The sequence below is a fragment of the Pseudorasbora parva genome, chromosome 6 (assembly GCF_024679245.1).
Source record: "Pseudorasbora parva isolate DD20220531a chromosome 6, ASM2467924v1, whole genome shotgun sequence".
Classification (NCBI taxonomy): Eukaryota; Metazoa; Chordata; class Actinopteri; order Cypriniformes; family Gobionidae; genus Pseudorasbora; species Pseudorasbora parva.
Window position 1 is genome coordinate 26,963,485 of NC_090177.1, and position 13,352 is coordinate 26,976,836.

A 13,352-nucleotide genomic window follows, 5' to 3' on the forward strand; every position below is an offset into this window, starting at 1 on the left:
GACAAGATCACAGCTCCAACAAAATTCGACATTTAAGGCTAAACAGGACGTTTCTGAATGGTTGGTTAATGTAATGTCACTTTGATCTATCTTTATCATGTACTGGCAGGGTAATGTTAGCGCAAATTCTATGTGTTTACTGATGTATAAGGTAGTTCATTGACAGATTGATGTTACACCTAATGCCAATAAAAACTTTTTTTCTGTTAATGTCGGTTTGTCAGTGATGCGTAACGTTATCTATGCATTGTAATAACTGTTACAACACGATTTATTTTTAGACAGTAACAGACACCCCATCTACATAATTAAGCTTAGTGTTAACTCACCACATCCACGTTAACTTTAAAACCAGCGTAAGTTACACAGTTTGTAAGAACACAATAACCAGAATGTGTTGTTGATTGTAAACGTGGGATTATGAATTATATTTAGAACATCATACATAGAAAGCATGCCATAATTTAATGTTACCCTAAACTTTAGCTGCAGGTTATCATGAAGCGTTTCAACTTCTTGTGGAGGGGCAGCTTAAACACGAAGAGCTGGTACAGATCTTTATTCAGGAGCAGCTCAATTAAATATTTGGATTTAGGAACATCAGAATGACTGCTGTGTTCATTATTACACCCAAGAACAGAACACCACAATCGCCCAGCGTCTCTACTTATACAATGGCGGACTGTAATCACCATAGACATCATATAGATTTGAAATCTATATAGCCGCGTTTGCACCACAGGAACTTTACCCAGGAACCAGGAACTTTTGGTGGTCCTCGGTGTGTTTTGACAGCAGGAACCAGGGTCTAAATGAAGTTCCGGGTAAAAATGTCCCCCTCCAAACGGCCCTGTTCGCGAGGTAGTACTTTTTCAAAGTTCAGGAACTTTCGAGGGCGGGACTTGGGCACTGAACATGCTGATTGGTTTAGCATTTTATTTCAACCGGCATTTTTAAAAGTCTTTTGCGAGGTTCGGTCTACGTTCAGTAAATATAAGTCTTGCTCTCTGTCTGATGGCGCGCATTCGTCTCAGCCATCTCACGTGCAATGTCCGTAATAGCTGATAATAATATACATTGTCATTTTAAATCTAGCTTTACAAGCTTTCTGAATATGCTGCATGCTGCTGAATCTGCATATTAGTGCTCTTTTCTGTCGTTGTTAATTACCTCTTTAGTAAACCTATACATAACCAGCAAAAGCAGCACAGCTTGAATCTCTTCCATACTCGTTATTAATTTTTTTACAGTCTATTTTTCACCATTCAAACGACCTGACCGATTACTTTTAAGTGTGCGTCCTTACATGACAGCGCGCGCCGCGCTCATGTTAACAAGAGAGGAAAGCAAAATTTTCTGAGGGGTAAACTTTTTATTTCGTAAGTTATGAAGATAATGTTGGAATAATGACACAGCGTATATTGCCCCAGGCAGTTTTTACTTTAACTGCGCCTGACAGAAGAATTTTTTTTATTTCTGAGATGATTATTACACTTTACAAAGAATAAATAGCTTATATAATACTATATTAGTCCTGGTGGCCGTTAAGAGTTGCTATGGCTACAGTTAACACATTCCAGCTGGTGGAGAAAACAGCCTTGACATTTTTGATGCAGCATTTGAACTGCATGTGACAAAATGATTGCGATTGAAAGTCATCACATGTAAACACCAGATCAATTTAGATAACGTCTCATGTAAACAGTCCACTAAATCTTTCAATCGGTACAAAAAATGTCATAATTTTTTGTTTATTTTTGCGGTCGCGCAAAAATTATTACTGTCCGTCACTGACTTGAAGGAGCAGTCGCGTGACTAATTTGCCTAATCTTCACGGAACTTTAGATTGCGGTGGAACCACAGACAGTTGCAGGTCTGGGGAGGAGAAAAGTTCCTGTAAAAAAGTTCCTGGTACAAATTGTTCCGGGTAATTTTGGTGGAAACGGGGCTTATGATGTCTATGGTAAGGACGACAGCTTGAGCTCGCACAGGGCGGGTCTAAGAGGAAACTGCTTGTCAATCAACAGTCTTGGGAGGGGTGTCCGATCGTGTGACGTCACACATCGAACAGCTCCATTTGAGACAGGGGAAAATATATAAGGAGATTTTTTATAGGATGGTTGTGTACAGGCACTGCCAAAGCACATTTCCATTCTTATAAAAGTGCATGTACCATTATATGACCCCTTTAACATAAATTTAGAGGTAAACTGTACCTTTAAGGACAAGTGTTCACGACGTGCTCGCATCTCATATATATAGACACACGCAGATTTTACTTTCATTTTAGACATAACCGACTGTGTTTATATATGTAAACCTTGTGTGCATTTGACAGTATTAGCGCAGTAAGACTACTTAGTCCAGTAATCACGTGTTTGACAGGCTTTTAGTGTGCACGCATGTAAAACGAATTAAATGTTTAACGGGCGAGAATTTAAACCGCATGCAAATAATGAACTTTCATGATTGTGAATAACGTCTCGGTTACGTATGTAACCCTCGTTCCCTGAAGGAGGGAACGGAGACGCCACGTCGGAGTACCGACGAATAGGATTCCTATTCGTCGGTACTCCGACGTGGCGTCGAGAGTGACCGACTGAATGGGAACCAAACACCCCCTAACTTTAGTGCATATGATTGGATATTTGCTTATATCAGCACGTAGACTCTGAAAGAAATAGAAATAATTAATTAAATGCCAAACTAAAATATATATATATATATATATATATATATATATATATATATATATATATATATATATATATATATATATATATATAAATGTCTTCCAAAATATTTTTTATTCATTGGAATTCTAAACAATTCATTCAGTCATATAAATTATTTAAATATCGTATTAGGCTTTGTGTATATAGTTTTTGACAAGACATCATTGAGCTTTACCAAAATATGTTTGAATTTCCTACTTGTTGTTCATGACTGCTGTTGTATCTGCCTTTCAGAACAAATGGTCCATGAAGTTTTGAAGAATCACAGAAGTATAGAAGGTGTGTAGTGTTGCAACCTGCTACAAGCCTTGCATTCACCCATTAAAACACATTAGGTTCCTTTCACACATAACACATTTTTGCTTTAAAAATAGGTATAGAATTTTTAAAAAAATTTGTTTGACAAGTTTAACAACATTTCACTTTTTACAATGCTGTATCATGTTCAAGACTCTGCAAAAGATGCAAAAACAACAGTCCTTTTCTGTTGTTTCCTGCCTGTCTCCATTGTGTTATCAAATAGGAAAAAATCATTCTACAAAGGCCCATTTTTTAAAATATTTTTCTTAGAGATGCACAATATGTACCTTATTGATTATTGGCTAATATTAGAGTTGTTTTATGTATTTATAGTTCCTCTATTTTTACAGTTAGATTTTCTTTGCCATCATCTATCACTTAATTAAAGTAAACTTTTAAAAACACTTAGACCACTTAAAGGGGTACTTCAGCGCTGGGAAGATGAATCTGTATTTAAACTGGTATAAATAAACATTAATGTTGTAGAAATGTGAATTTATTTTTGAATTTGGTGCCTTCTAGACTGAAAAAAGACAAAACATGTAATTTTGTCTCATGGGGATGAAATACAACAATTCCCAGAATGCTTCGCTGCCCTGTGAGGCCACTCCCAAAGCCACTGCGACTGGATTACTGTGACTGAGCACAATCATTTGAATATACTTCTACTGGTTTCTACTGATACAAAGCCATATGCTAATCGCTGAAGTAACCCTTTAATAACCCAATGTAATGTAGTCTTTAGCCAATCAATATCCAAATAAATATACATTTTTCATGCTGCACATTATAATTACAATAGTTAACAATTACTTGTTTACATGGGATACAGGATATGATGTATATGTATTTTATTTAAGCACCTTAAAACTTACAAGCTTGTCAACATTTTCTAAATTAAAGTACTATGACAGGTCAATCTAACAGCACTTAATATATATTTGTTAATCTTCAGAATGCAGATGAAGATATTTTTAATAAATGGGTGGAGGGGTGTAAATAATGACAGAATTTTCATGTTTTGGTTAACTATGCCTTTAAAGGTCCTGTTATTCGCGATCCCATCTTTCAAACTTTAGTTAGTGTGTAATGTTGCTGTTAGAGCATAAATAATACCTGTAAAATTATAAAGCTCAAAGTTCAATGCCAAGCGAGATATTTTATTTAAGAGAAGTTCCCTTTCAAAACCTACAGCGAACGGCCGGTTTGGACTACATCCCTGCACTTCCTGCTTTAATGACGTCACTAGAACCGTTTGTTGACTAAACCTCCGCCCACAAGAATACACAAAGAACGGGGCATGGTCTTGTTGCTCTCCTATGTGGAGAAGAGCGCACATTGAGCATGTGCATCTCCCCGTTATGGTAAGAGGCGGGACCTTTCCGGTAGTGTAGTGGACAGCACATTCCAGGGCCCAGTTTATGGCCGGGCCCATTTTTGCCCGTAACAGTGGACAAAGGTTTGCTACATTTTGATTGGATCTTGTTGGACTAGCACAAACAAGATGTCCAACACCATCAGATAAAGATGCTTGGACAACAGCCAGACACTTCTTTGAGGGCAAGAAGAAGACCTCTGGTACCAAGCCCAGAAAGGACAGGACTTCTCATTGGTCCACATGCAGTTTCTGCCCTTCACCCACCTAGAGACTGATCCCTAATGTCCTGGTTTGTGACGGCCATAAACATTCCTCAGGACCTCAGCAGTAGTGGGTGAAACAAAGAAAGACTAAAATGATCCATCCAAATCCATTCACAACTATGTTTGGAAACCTTAAGACTGATGTAAACTACACACATCCATTTCATACTTATTCAGAGAAATAAGTATTCTCAGTGACAGCTATTTGTAATGCAACATCTTACACGAATTCAGCTGTTAATGAACAAATTAATGAACACATGACAGTTCAAGCTTTTCCCATCATGTTCAGTGTCTATTTATTTAGTATATTGCCAAAGGTATTCTAACTGTGTACAGTATGCAAATGAGTTCCACAGGGGAAAGAAGGGTGGACCACACTGTGTGCCCTCTCTGATGCCAGCAGCCAGTAGCAACACTGGAATGGAGAAGCGCCAAATTGCAATCTTCTCCTATTCGGAAAAGGATAAAAGTACCCTTTCAACAGACACTCCTTGTTCTGAGTCTATCCACCAAGGATTAGACTGTGACAGAGCAACCAAGTTCTGAGTCTCCACGTGAGAGACAAACATTTCACCAGGTTCTGAGTCTCCCCATGTGAGAGACAAACAGTTCACCAGGTTCTGAGTCTCCCCATGTTGTATTTGCTTGTTTTGGTTATTGAGGTAGATGAGTAACCAGATACCCTCACCCCGCAACCAGACCCCCCCCACAATCTATGCCCCTGAAAAGATTAGGAAGCAAACTAAAGAGGAGGAGAAATGCAAATGAGAAAACACTTCTCACTGGTTAATCGTTTTTAACTCATTTTTACAATTGCTTCCAAGAATAAGTTACTCTTGTATTTTGACTCAGCCACCTGTCAATATGCTTGTTTGCCTGTTTCAGAGTTCTGCATCTCTTGTGGAAAGACAAGAGTGACGACCTTCCACCCGCTGTTTGAAGGAGGCCTTTGCCTAACATGCAAGGTAAGAGTTGACCTTATTCTCCACATACTCAAAAAAAGAACACAACACAACTCGAGAGTCTGGGAACATTGTTATCCAACACGCGCTGACATGATTGCTCATAAAAGTGTCAAACAACAGCATTCGATCCTAACACCTGGACACCAGTGTTGTATCTATTGATTACCTTAAGGGGACAAAGGAAGTACCATGGATGTATGGATTTCACCATAGATAATTTTCATCATCGCTGCATGATCCTATTTCACTCTTTTTGCAGCAACATGATACATTGCTTCAAACAGGGACTCTAGGAAGCGATTTAAATTATTTACATGTTTTTATTTGTGAATGTGTCAGGATGTTTATTTAGAGATCTCCTACATGTACGATGACGATGGCTACCAGTCATACTGCACTGTGTGCTGTGGCGGCAGAGAGGTGCTGCTCTGTGGAAACGCCAACTGCTGCAGGTACGAAACTCATGCTTCTCACAAACTCGTTTTGTCTCACTCAATCTCGCGTTTCATTTCAATACCAACTTGGCATTTTGTCATACTTCACTTCCATGACCATCCCAACCACCACCCCCTTGCCATAATATCTAAGACGCCAGTCTTTAAAGGCAAAGTGTATAATTTCATTTCCATTAGCCACAAACTGCCATCATCACCAATTTTCGCACAATTTAGTCAGTTCAGCTAGTCAGTACATTAACCTACAACATCTTCAAGTTGAATTAAAATCACTTGACAATGTAAAATGACATTTAAAACAAATGTGGAAATTAATAAGAATTATAAAGAACATTAAACATAATTACTCAAGGGTAGCCTAGAAATCTAGACGCACCCTAGCAGCAGCAAATCTAATCTGCCACAAGTGTCGTCTAGCAACTCTCAATACACTTCTGAGCTTAAAAAAACAAACTCTGGTCATGCCAATCACATTGTGTGTATGGATTGCATTTATATAGCGCTTTTAACAGACCCTATGGTCATCCAAAGCGCTTTACATTTTTCCTCACATTTACCCATTCATACACCGACGGCGCTGCCAGCCATGTAAGGCACCGTCCAGCTCGTCGGGAGCAGCTGGGGTTAGGTGTCTTGCTCAGGGACACTTCGACACTTGGTCAGGTGGAACCGGGGATTGAACCACCACCTTTTGGTTTACATGAACCACTGAGCCACTGCTGCCCCTTTTTATAGACCAAAAAAGTTTCCAGACCAAACATCTTCATGTGGGTCTGGCTTGTCAGGCTAACTCAAGGGTGTTATACTTTGTATTGTATTTTTCATTTCTTTAATAAAAATGTAGTCAGAACCTGTGAATTGTTGCCTGCACAAGTATGTACTCCCTCTTAAATATATAAAAAGTACATCCATTCTGATAACATTTTTTTGGTCTTTTTTGTCACTCCTGGAAACTTAGATAGGTCTGTAAAGGTTAGCCGTTTGTGTTAAACTGTAAAATAATTTTGTGCAATGGTTTCAGCTGTTGATACAGGCTACAGTTTTTTTTTTAGGCCTTGGCTCTCCAAACTCATGTCAGGCCACTCAGGCAAAATGCATTGTTTTAAAAAATGCCACAGTTTCACCCTACAAATGGCTTACACATTAAACTCAAACTTCACCTTCAAAACAGTCAGTTTCATTTGACTTTTTAAAGGCTGTCTTTGATCAGTGTCTTTGCCTGCAGGTGTTTCTGTGTCGACTGTCTGGATATATTAGTGGGAGCAGGAGCGGCCAACAGCGCCCGTGATCTAGACCCATGGCGCTGCTACATGTGTCAACCGCTGCAGCTGTACGGCGTGTTAAAGAAACGCCACGACTGGAGCCTGAAACTACAAGAGTTCTTTGTCAATGACAATGGACAGGAGTTTGTGAGTCTCACTTTTTTGTAAAATTAACTTTTACAGAGAGAGAGAAATTCTCAGTTTGCAAAGCTGTTCAATTATACAGCTTTCTTTTCTTCCAGGAAAGTCCAAAAATTTACCCTGCAGTCCCAGCAGAGCAGAGACGTCCAATCAGAGTCCTTTCACTGTTTGATGGAATTGCGACAGGTCAATTATTCACCTTTTCTTTTTACTTGTTTTTGTTTATTTTAATGCCGTTTTGTCTCATTTTTAAGTATTATAAGTAGGGCTGGGTACCAAAACCGGTGCTAATATAGCACCGCTACCTATACAACCGGTATGTACCGGATCGAATCAGATGCAAATTTCTTTTTTGATCTTTTTTGCAAAAGATTGCTTTTGCTTTGGTTGGTGCTGAGTCAGAGACATATGTGCTCAGTGCTCGACACATATCACAACGATTCAGTGTTTTCAACCACATCATGTTTATTTTAGGTTTCAGACATTTAAATGCACATAAGTAGCAGCAAAAACACGCTGATGTCTATGGAAGTGGAAATAACAATCCTTTCAGACAGTTATAATTTGACTGTTTTGTTCATATCAGACACACAATATATAATTTACTATATAGTCTATAATAATAATAATAATTAGTTCAATTTATATAGCGCTTTTCAAGGCACTCAAAGCGCTTTACATTGAAGGGGGGAATCTCCTCAACCACCACCAATGTGCAGCATTCACCTGAATGATGCGACGGCAGCCATATTGCGCCAGAACGCTCACCTCATACCAGCTGATTGGTGGAGAGGAGACCTAGTGATGAAGCCAATCAGGATAGGGGGATGATTAGGAGGCCATGATGGACAGAGGCCAATGGGCAAATTTGGCCAGGATGCCGGGGTTACACCCCTACTCTTTTTCCGAAAGACATCCTGGGATTTTTAACGACCACAGAGAGTCAGGACCTCGGTTTAACGTCTCATCTGAAAGACGATGCTCTTTGTCAGAATAGTGTCCCCATCACTATACTGGGGCGTTAGGACCCACACAGACCACAGGGTGAGCGCCCCCTGCTGGCCTCACTAACACCTCTACCAGCAGCTACCTGGTTTTCCCAGTTGGTCTCTTATCCAGGTACTGACCAGGCTCAGCCCTGCTTAGCTTCAGTGGGAAACCAGTCTTGGGCTACAGGTTGATATGGCTGCTGGTTTTCTCTATTCTTCTCTGAGTTCACTGGTCACATGTCAGCAAAGTCGAACAGAGCACCATCTGATCATTTCATTTCCTATTTGTAATGGAATAAAGAGAAGATCAAACAGCCCTTTTATACTTTTTTGTTTATTTTAGATTAATGCACGGAAAAAGAGATTTCGGCTAGATTTCTCTCTTTTCATGTGGTTTACTGCATAATTAAATAAAACAGGCCGGGTGCTGATTAATATTTTATATATCGGATACACATTTGTTTTGTGAAACGCGTTAAGTGTTACAGAAAAGTTGCCTGATCTAGGACCTGCCCTGTACAGTTTAAGAAGCAGTAGTCTACTACTGCTATAAGACTACTATTTTGTTAAACAGACCTGGGCTGAATCTGAAATCGCCCCCTATACCCTCAATACCTGCAAACTGACAAGTGGTGAAAAAGGTGACATGTTTCCGAATTAAATACATTTAGGGGGCTCTCTGGGGGCATTGCCTCCCAGTAGAAAATGTTTGTGTTTTTAACATGTAAACAAAGCATTTTGGTGACAAGAAAATAAAGGTAAAGGTAGTATTTGCTTCAAGTAAAAAACATTTACACTATAGCGCTGGGCATTGTCACAAGTTTCAAAATTTGATTTGATATTGATTAACTTCTGGCCTATCAGGTAGAGTACATAGCAAATTGTATGTACTGTACAGTGTATTGGGGGGATTTTTGATGGTATGAATATATTGATTCTGTGGTAATATCTAAGACATTAGGGCTGTTACCAATCAAATTAATTCATTTAAACTGCAAAAATAAAACAGCAATAAATTATGTTATGAGATTGATTGAGATAGATATACAAATAATAAAATGCAATGATAGTTTTAAACATGAAACTAAACCGTCAATAGGTACTACATTCATTCACTCCTTCAAGTTAATGGTATTAGTGGACTAAAGTAGGGAATAGTGAGGGTTTAGGGGGCAATTTTGGATTCAGCCCTGGAGAATGACGTCAAATGCTTAGATTTTCTTCACTAATCAGCGATTTGTAAATCACGCACACTAGCCAAAATCTCTTTTTCCGTGCATTGATCTAAACTAAACTAAAAAGTATAAAAGGGCTGTTTGATCCTCTCTTTATTCCTTTACTGTGCTCCGTTTGAATTTTCTGACATCCTTTACTCTTCCCTGATGATGATCTCTGGCCTACTTTCTGTGAGATCTGAATTTCTGCAGTTTGAATTTTAGAATATTGAATTTGGTGATCTGAATTTCTTCTCTATCTGAAATCTTGAATCTGTATTTTCAAAAACGGAATATTTGCAGTCTATTAATTCAGAACAAAATATCTGCTGTTTTAAAATACATGTCTATACAATTTTGACATAAAAACATTTTAGATGTTGGATTTCAAATGCTCTATATTCAACATTTAAAAAAAATCTAATTCAGTACTATGTAAAATGCAACATAATATTCAATTTTGTTAGATTACACTTGTCAATAATTCAGATTTATGCAATTCAAATTCAGATAATTTTGTCATATTTCTAACTCCATAGATATCAGTGTCTTGCATAAATTAGGTGTTAGCTCTTTAAATTGGGGCTAGTTCAATTTTAAAGGGATAGTTCAACCCAAAAATGTACAAGAAAATATTTTGAGTCTGTTTTTACAATATTCAGTGGTAGCCTAAATGGTTTCGTTGTCAACATTCTTCAAAATATCTTCTTTTGTGTTTCACGGAAGAGAGAAAATCATGCAGGTTTGGAACGGCATGAGATTCAGTAAATGATGACAGCATTTAAAAGCAGCACATTTACTTAACTGCATCCTAGCTCAAAATCAGTGTTTTGCTGTGCATTTGACAAAAGTGCAATATTAAGTATACATAATATCCATCATTATTTGTCCCTGTCCTTTTATTTAGATACTCCAATTTAAGGCCCTAACACCAGCAAAAACATTCACCGGGGAACTCATGGGCCAGATGGGCTGGTTTTGCCAGGGCCAAATTTTAGTCCCAGTTCAGCCCTGCTCACTTTCAAATGATCACCTTGCAAAGACATTTAGGAAAGAAATAACAGCATATGGGACAAAATATGATTTTTTTTTATTATAAGTCTGGACACTAAAAATATAGCTGAAGTATACGGGAGTGTCTATAACGAGACGTTTGTTCACCCTAGGCCAGAATTTAAGACAATAGTGATTATGAGTGCTATTCACTCTGAATTTAAAGTCTCTTACTATGAATGTTTTTATGTTAATTTGCAGGTTATCTGGTGCTTCGGGACTTGGGCTTCAAGGTTGATTTGTACATTGCATCGGAAGTATGTGAGGACTCAATTTCAGTGGGAGTTGTCCGACATGAAGGAAAAATCCAGTATGTCCATGACGTTCGGAACATCACCAGAAAAAACGTGAGTTAACTGTTATCTGTTTTTGGCTGAAATATTTCACGTTTTCACTGGAGATAATTTAATGATTTGTCAGGTCTGTGAAAACTATGTTACTGTTGTTTTTTACATAATCAGCTTTTATATTAACCTAGTAAGACTCATTTCTCTATTCCCTCACTGTTTCATTTGATAAAAGAATGTGTAGAGACCGTTTGGCGCAATCACAGGCCACACACACCTGGCCCAAGGTTATTTGTTTAGTAGCGTGTTGCTTGTTTCAACAGCACTTGATAAGGCTAATGGCCTCACCTGAGTCTGGTCTTTGTCATCACTCCTCCAAGTTTCTGTTTGGCTTCTATTATCTCTCCACCTCACATTCAAATGCTCAGACCCACACAGAGAGCCACAAGTTGTCTTAAGCCTTAGTGACAGAACACAAAAGCACTTTCTCCATTGCTAAATCCCCTCTTCTCAGTTCATCCATTCACCACCTCACCCTCCCATTCAATCACTCATTCACTCACCCATTGTTGTTGCGAGGCTGGATTGGGCGGGATCGCAGAGAGGGATGTATGAAAGGGCTCTTGTCGCAGAAGAAAAGAGAGAAGGGATATATTAAAGGGGTTTTTTGGGGCCCTGGGTTGGGCTATTTATGAAACACTGAAAGAATGAGAAGGCCTGAAAAGAGTCAAGCTCCAGATATGCTCTTGTACTAGCACACACAGATGTGCCAAGGGTGAAGACATACACAGGCCATTCCCATAGTTTCCTTTAGCAGAACATCTGGAATATCCAATTAAATGCCATCTATGAACCCAGTGACCGGTAATTATACGGATTACTCGGATGTGTTCAAGATGTGTTTCCTTAGGGACTAGCTACGATTGAGAAAAAGATGCACTTCATGTTGGAATGTTGAATGTTCTTTTTTTGTTGTTCAAAAACTAGGAATTCCAACCCAGCTAAAAGGGAACGTTCTAGAAACATTCTAGCAAGGTTTTCCTAAAGTTTAGAACAGACTTTCTTCAAATATCATTAATAGAATGTTGGGGGGGTGAAATGCTGTTTCATGCATACTGAGCTTTTTACACTGTTAAAGACTTGGATTCCCATCCTAAACATAGACAAAGTTTCAAAAACTAATGTTGGACGTTTGATGGAGTATTTCTGTGTTAAAAATACTCCTTCCGGTTTCTTACAAGTTTCGGAGAGTTTTTTTCAAGTATGGCTCGGCTTGACGTTGATAGAGCGGAAGGTCCTTGTATGGGCCGTACGGGCTCTTCTCCCGGTAGGGTGCGCACGCGCGTGACTAGAGCGAGAGAGGAAATGCACGCCCATAAACACTCTCTCAGGTGCAGATCCAGTCGATCCAGGCGCCGCGCTCCACTTTATTCCTATGGGTGACAAGTGATCAAGCGGCTCCAACGCTTCAGCACAGCATTCCGGGAAGGCAGCGCTGCATTTGAACCGATTTGAAAGCAGAAATGACGGGAAGCTTCACAACATCGCTTCAGTCGCGTCGCAAAAGTGGATCTCCACCGTTCACTGCTGTCAGGACTTTACCAAATCATACCAAAGAAGTGTGTTTTTGACGGAGCGGTCCCAGCGATAAAGGTTCGGTCCTGCTTTGGAAGCAGCCAGTGAGTAAAACTGCTTCAAATGTCTGTGCTGTCGGCTATCGTCACGTGAGTAAACATCAGTAAACGACACGATCGCGTGCTTCGTCATTCAAATGCGCTAATGGTTAATGTTACTCCATTGCTGTTCTATGTATAACGTTACACTAGTCTGACGTGCAAAACCGTGTTGCTTGCTACTGCAAAGGTTTAGTCGCATACAATAGTCCATAAACCGAATCATGTCCTCATAAACTGCGAGTAAAGACACACAATGTTGACAGGCCACTAAATACAGTACATACCACAGAGACGGACATCCTGCTGTTGCTGTTTCTCCTGTTCAATTTATTTCAGCCTCTGAATGATTCTGGATCATATATCTATTAGCTGAGCTCGATAGCCATGGGTTTCTCCACGCTTGAGGACGTCACCGCTTTGCACTCTCGTCATTCTGTAGCTCCGCCCACACGATACGCCTCCAGGTGCTTGTTTTTTTCCGGAAAGATTCAGTACAGCCCATATTTCTTTTATAAATATAATAAAACTGAAAACTTTTCGGAGATATGAAGGATGCAATACTACTCTATAGGTACTCAAGATTGACATGAGATTGACTGAAACTGAGTGCCCCCCCCCCCTTTAATATTTT

General features: G+C 39.2%; 1 protein-coding gene across 3 annotated transcripts in view; it reads left to right on the forward strand.

Annotated features, from left to right (window-relative positions):
- The window catches only part of dnmt3bb.1 (DNA (cytosine-5-)-methyltransferase 3 beta, duplicate b.1), a 76,006-nt gene that overhangs the window by 52,327 nt on the left and 10,327 nt on the right, over positions 1-13,352 (forward strand). For all 3 annotated transcript variants that reach the window (XM_067446532.1, XM_067446533.1, XM_067446534.1), the window contains 6 exons: positions 2,970-3,014; positions 5,565-5,644; positions 5,984-6,096; positions 7,325-7,508; positions 7,604-7,688; positions 10,960-11,105. In XM_067446532.1, the coding sequence (XP_067302633.1) occupies positions 2,970-3,014; positions 5,565-5,644; positions 5,984-6,096; positions 7,325-7,508; positions 7,604-7,688; positions 10,960-11,105 (653 nt within the window). The remainder of the gene's footprint in view (positions 1-2,969; positions 3,015-5,564; positions 5,645-5,983; positions 6,097-7,324; positions 7,509-7,603; positions 7,689-10,959; positions 11,106-13,352) is intronic.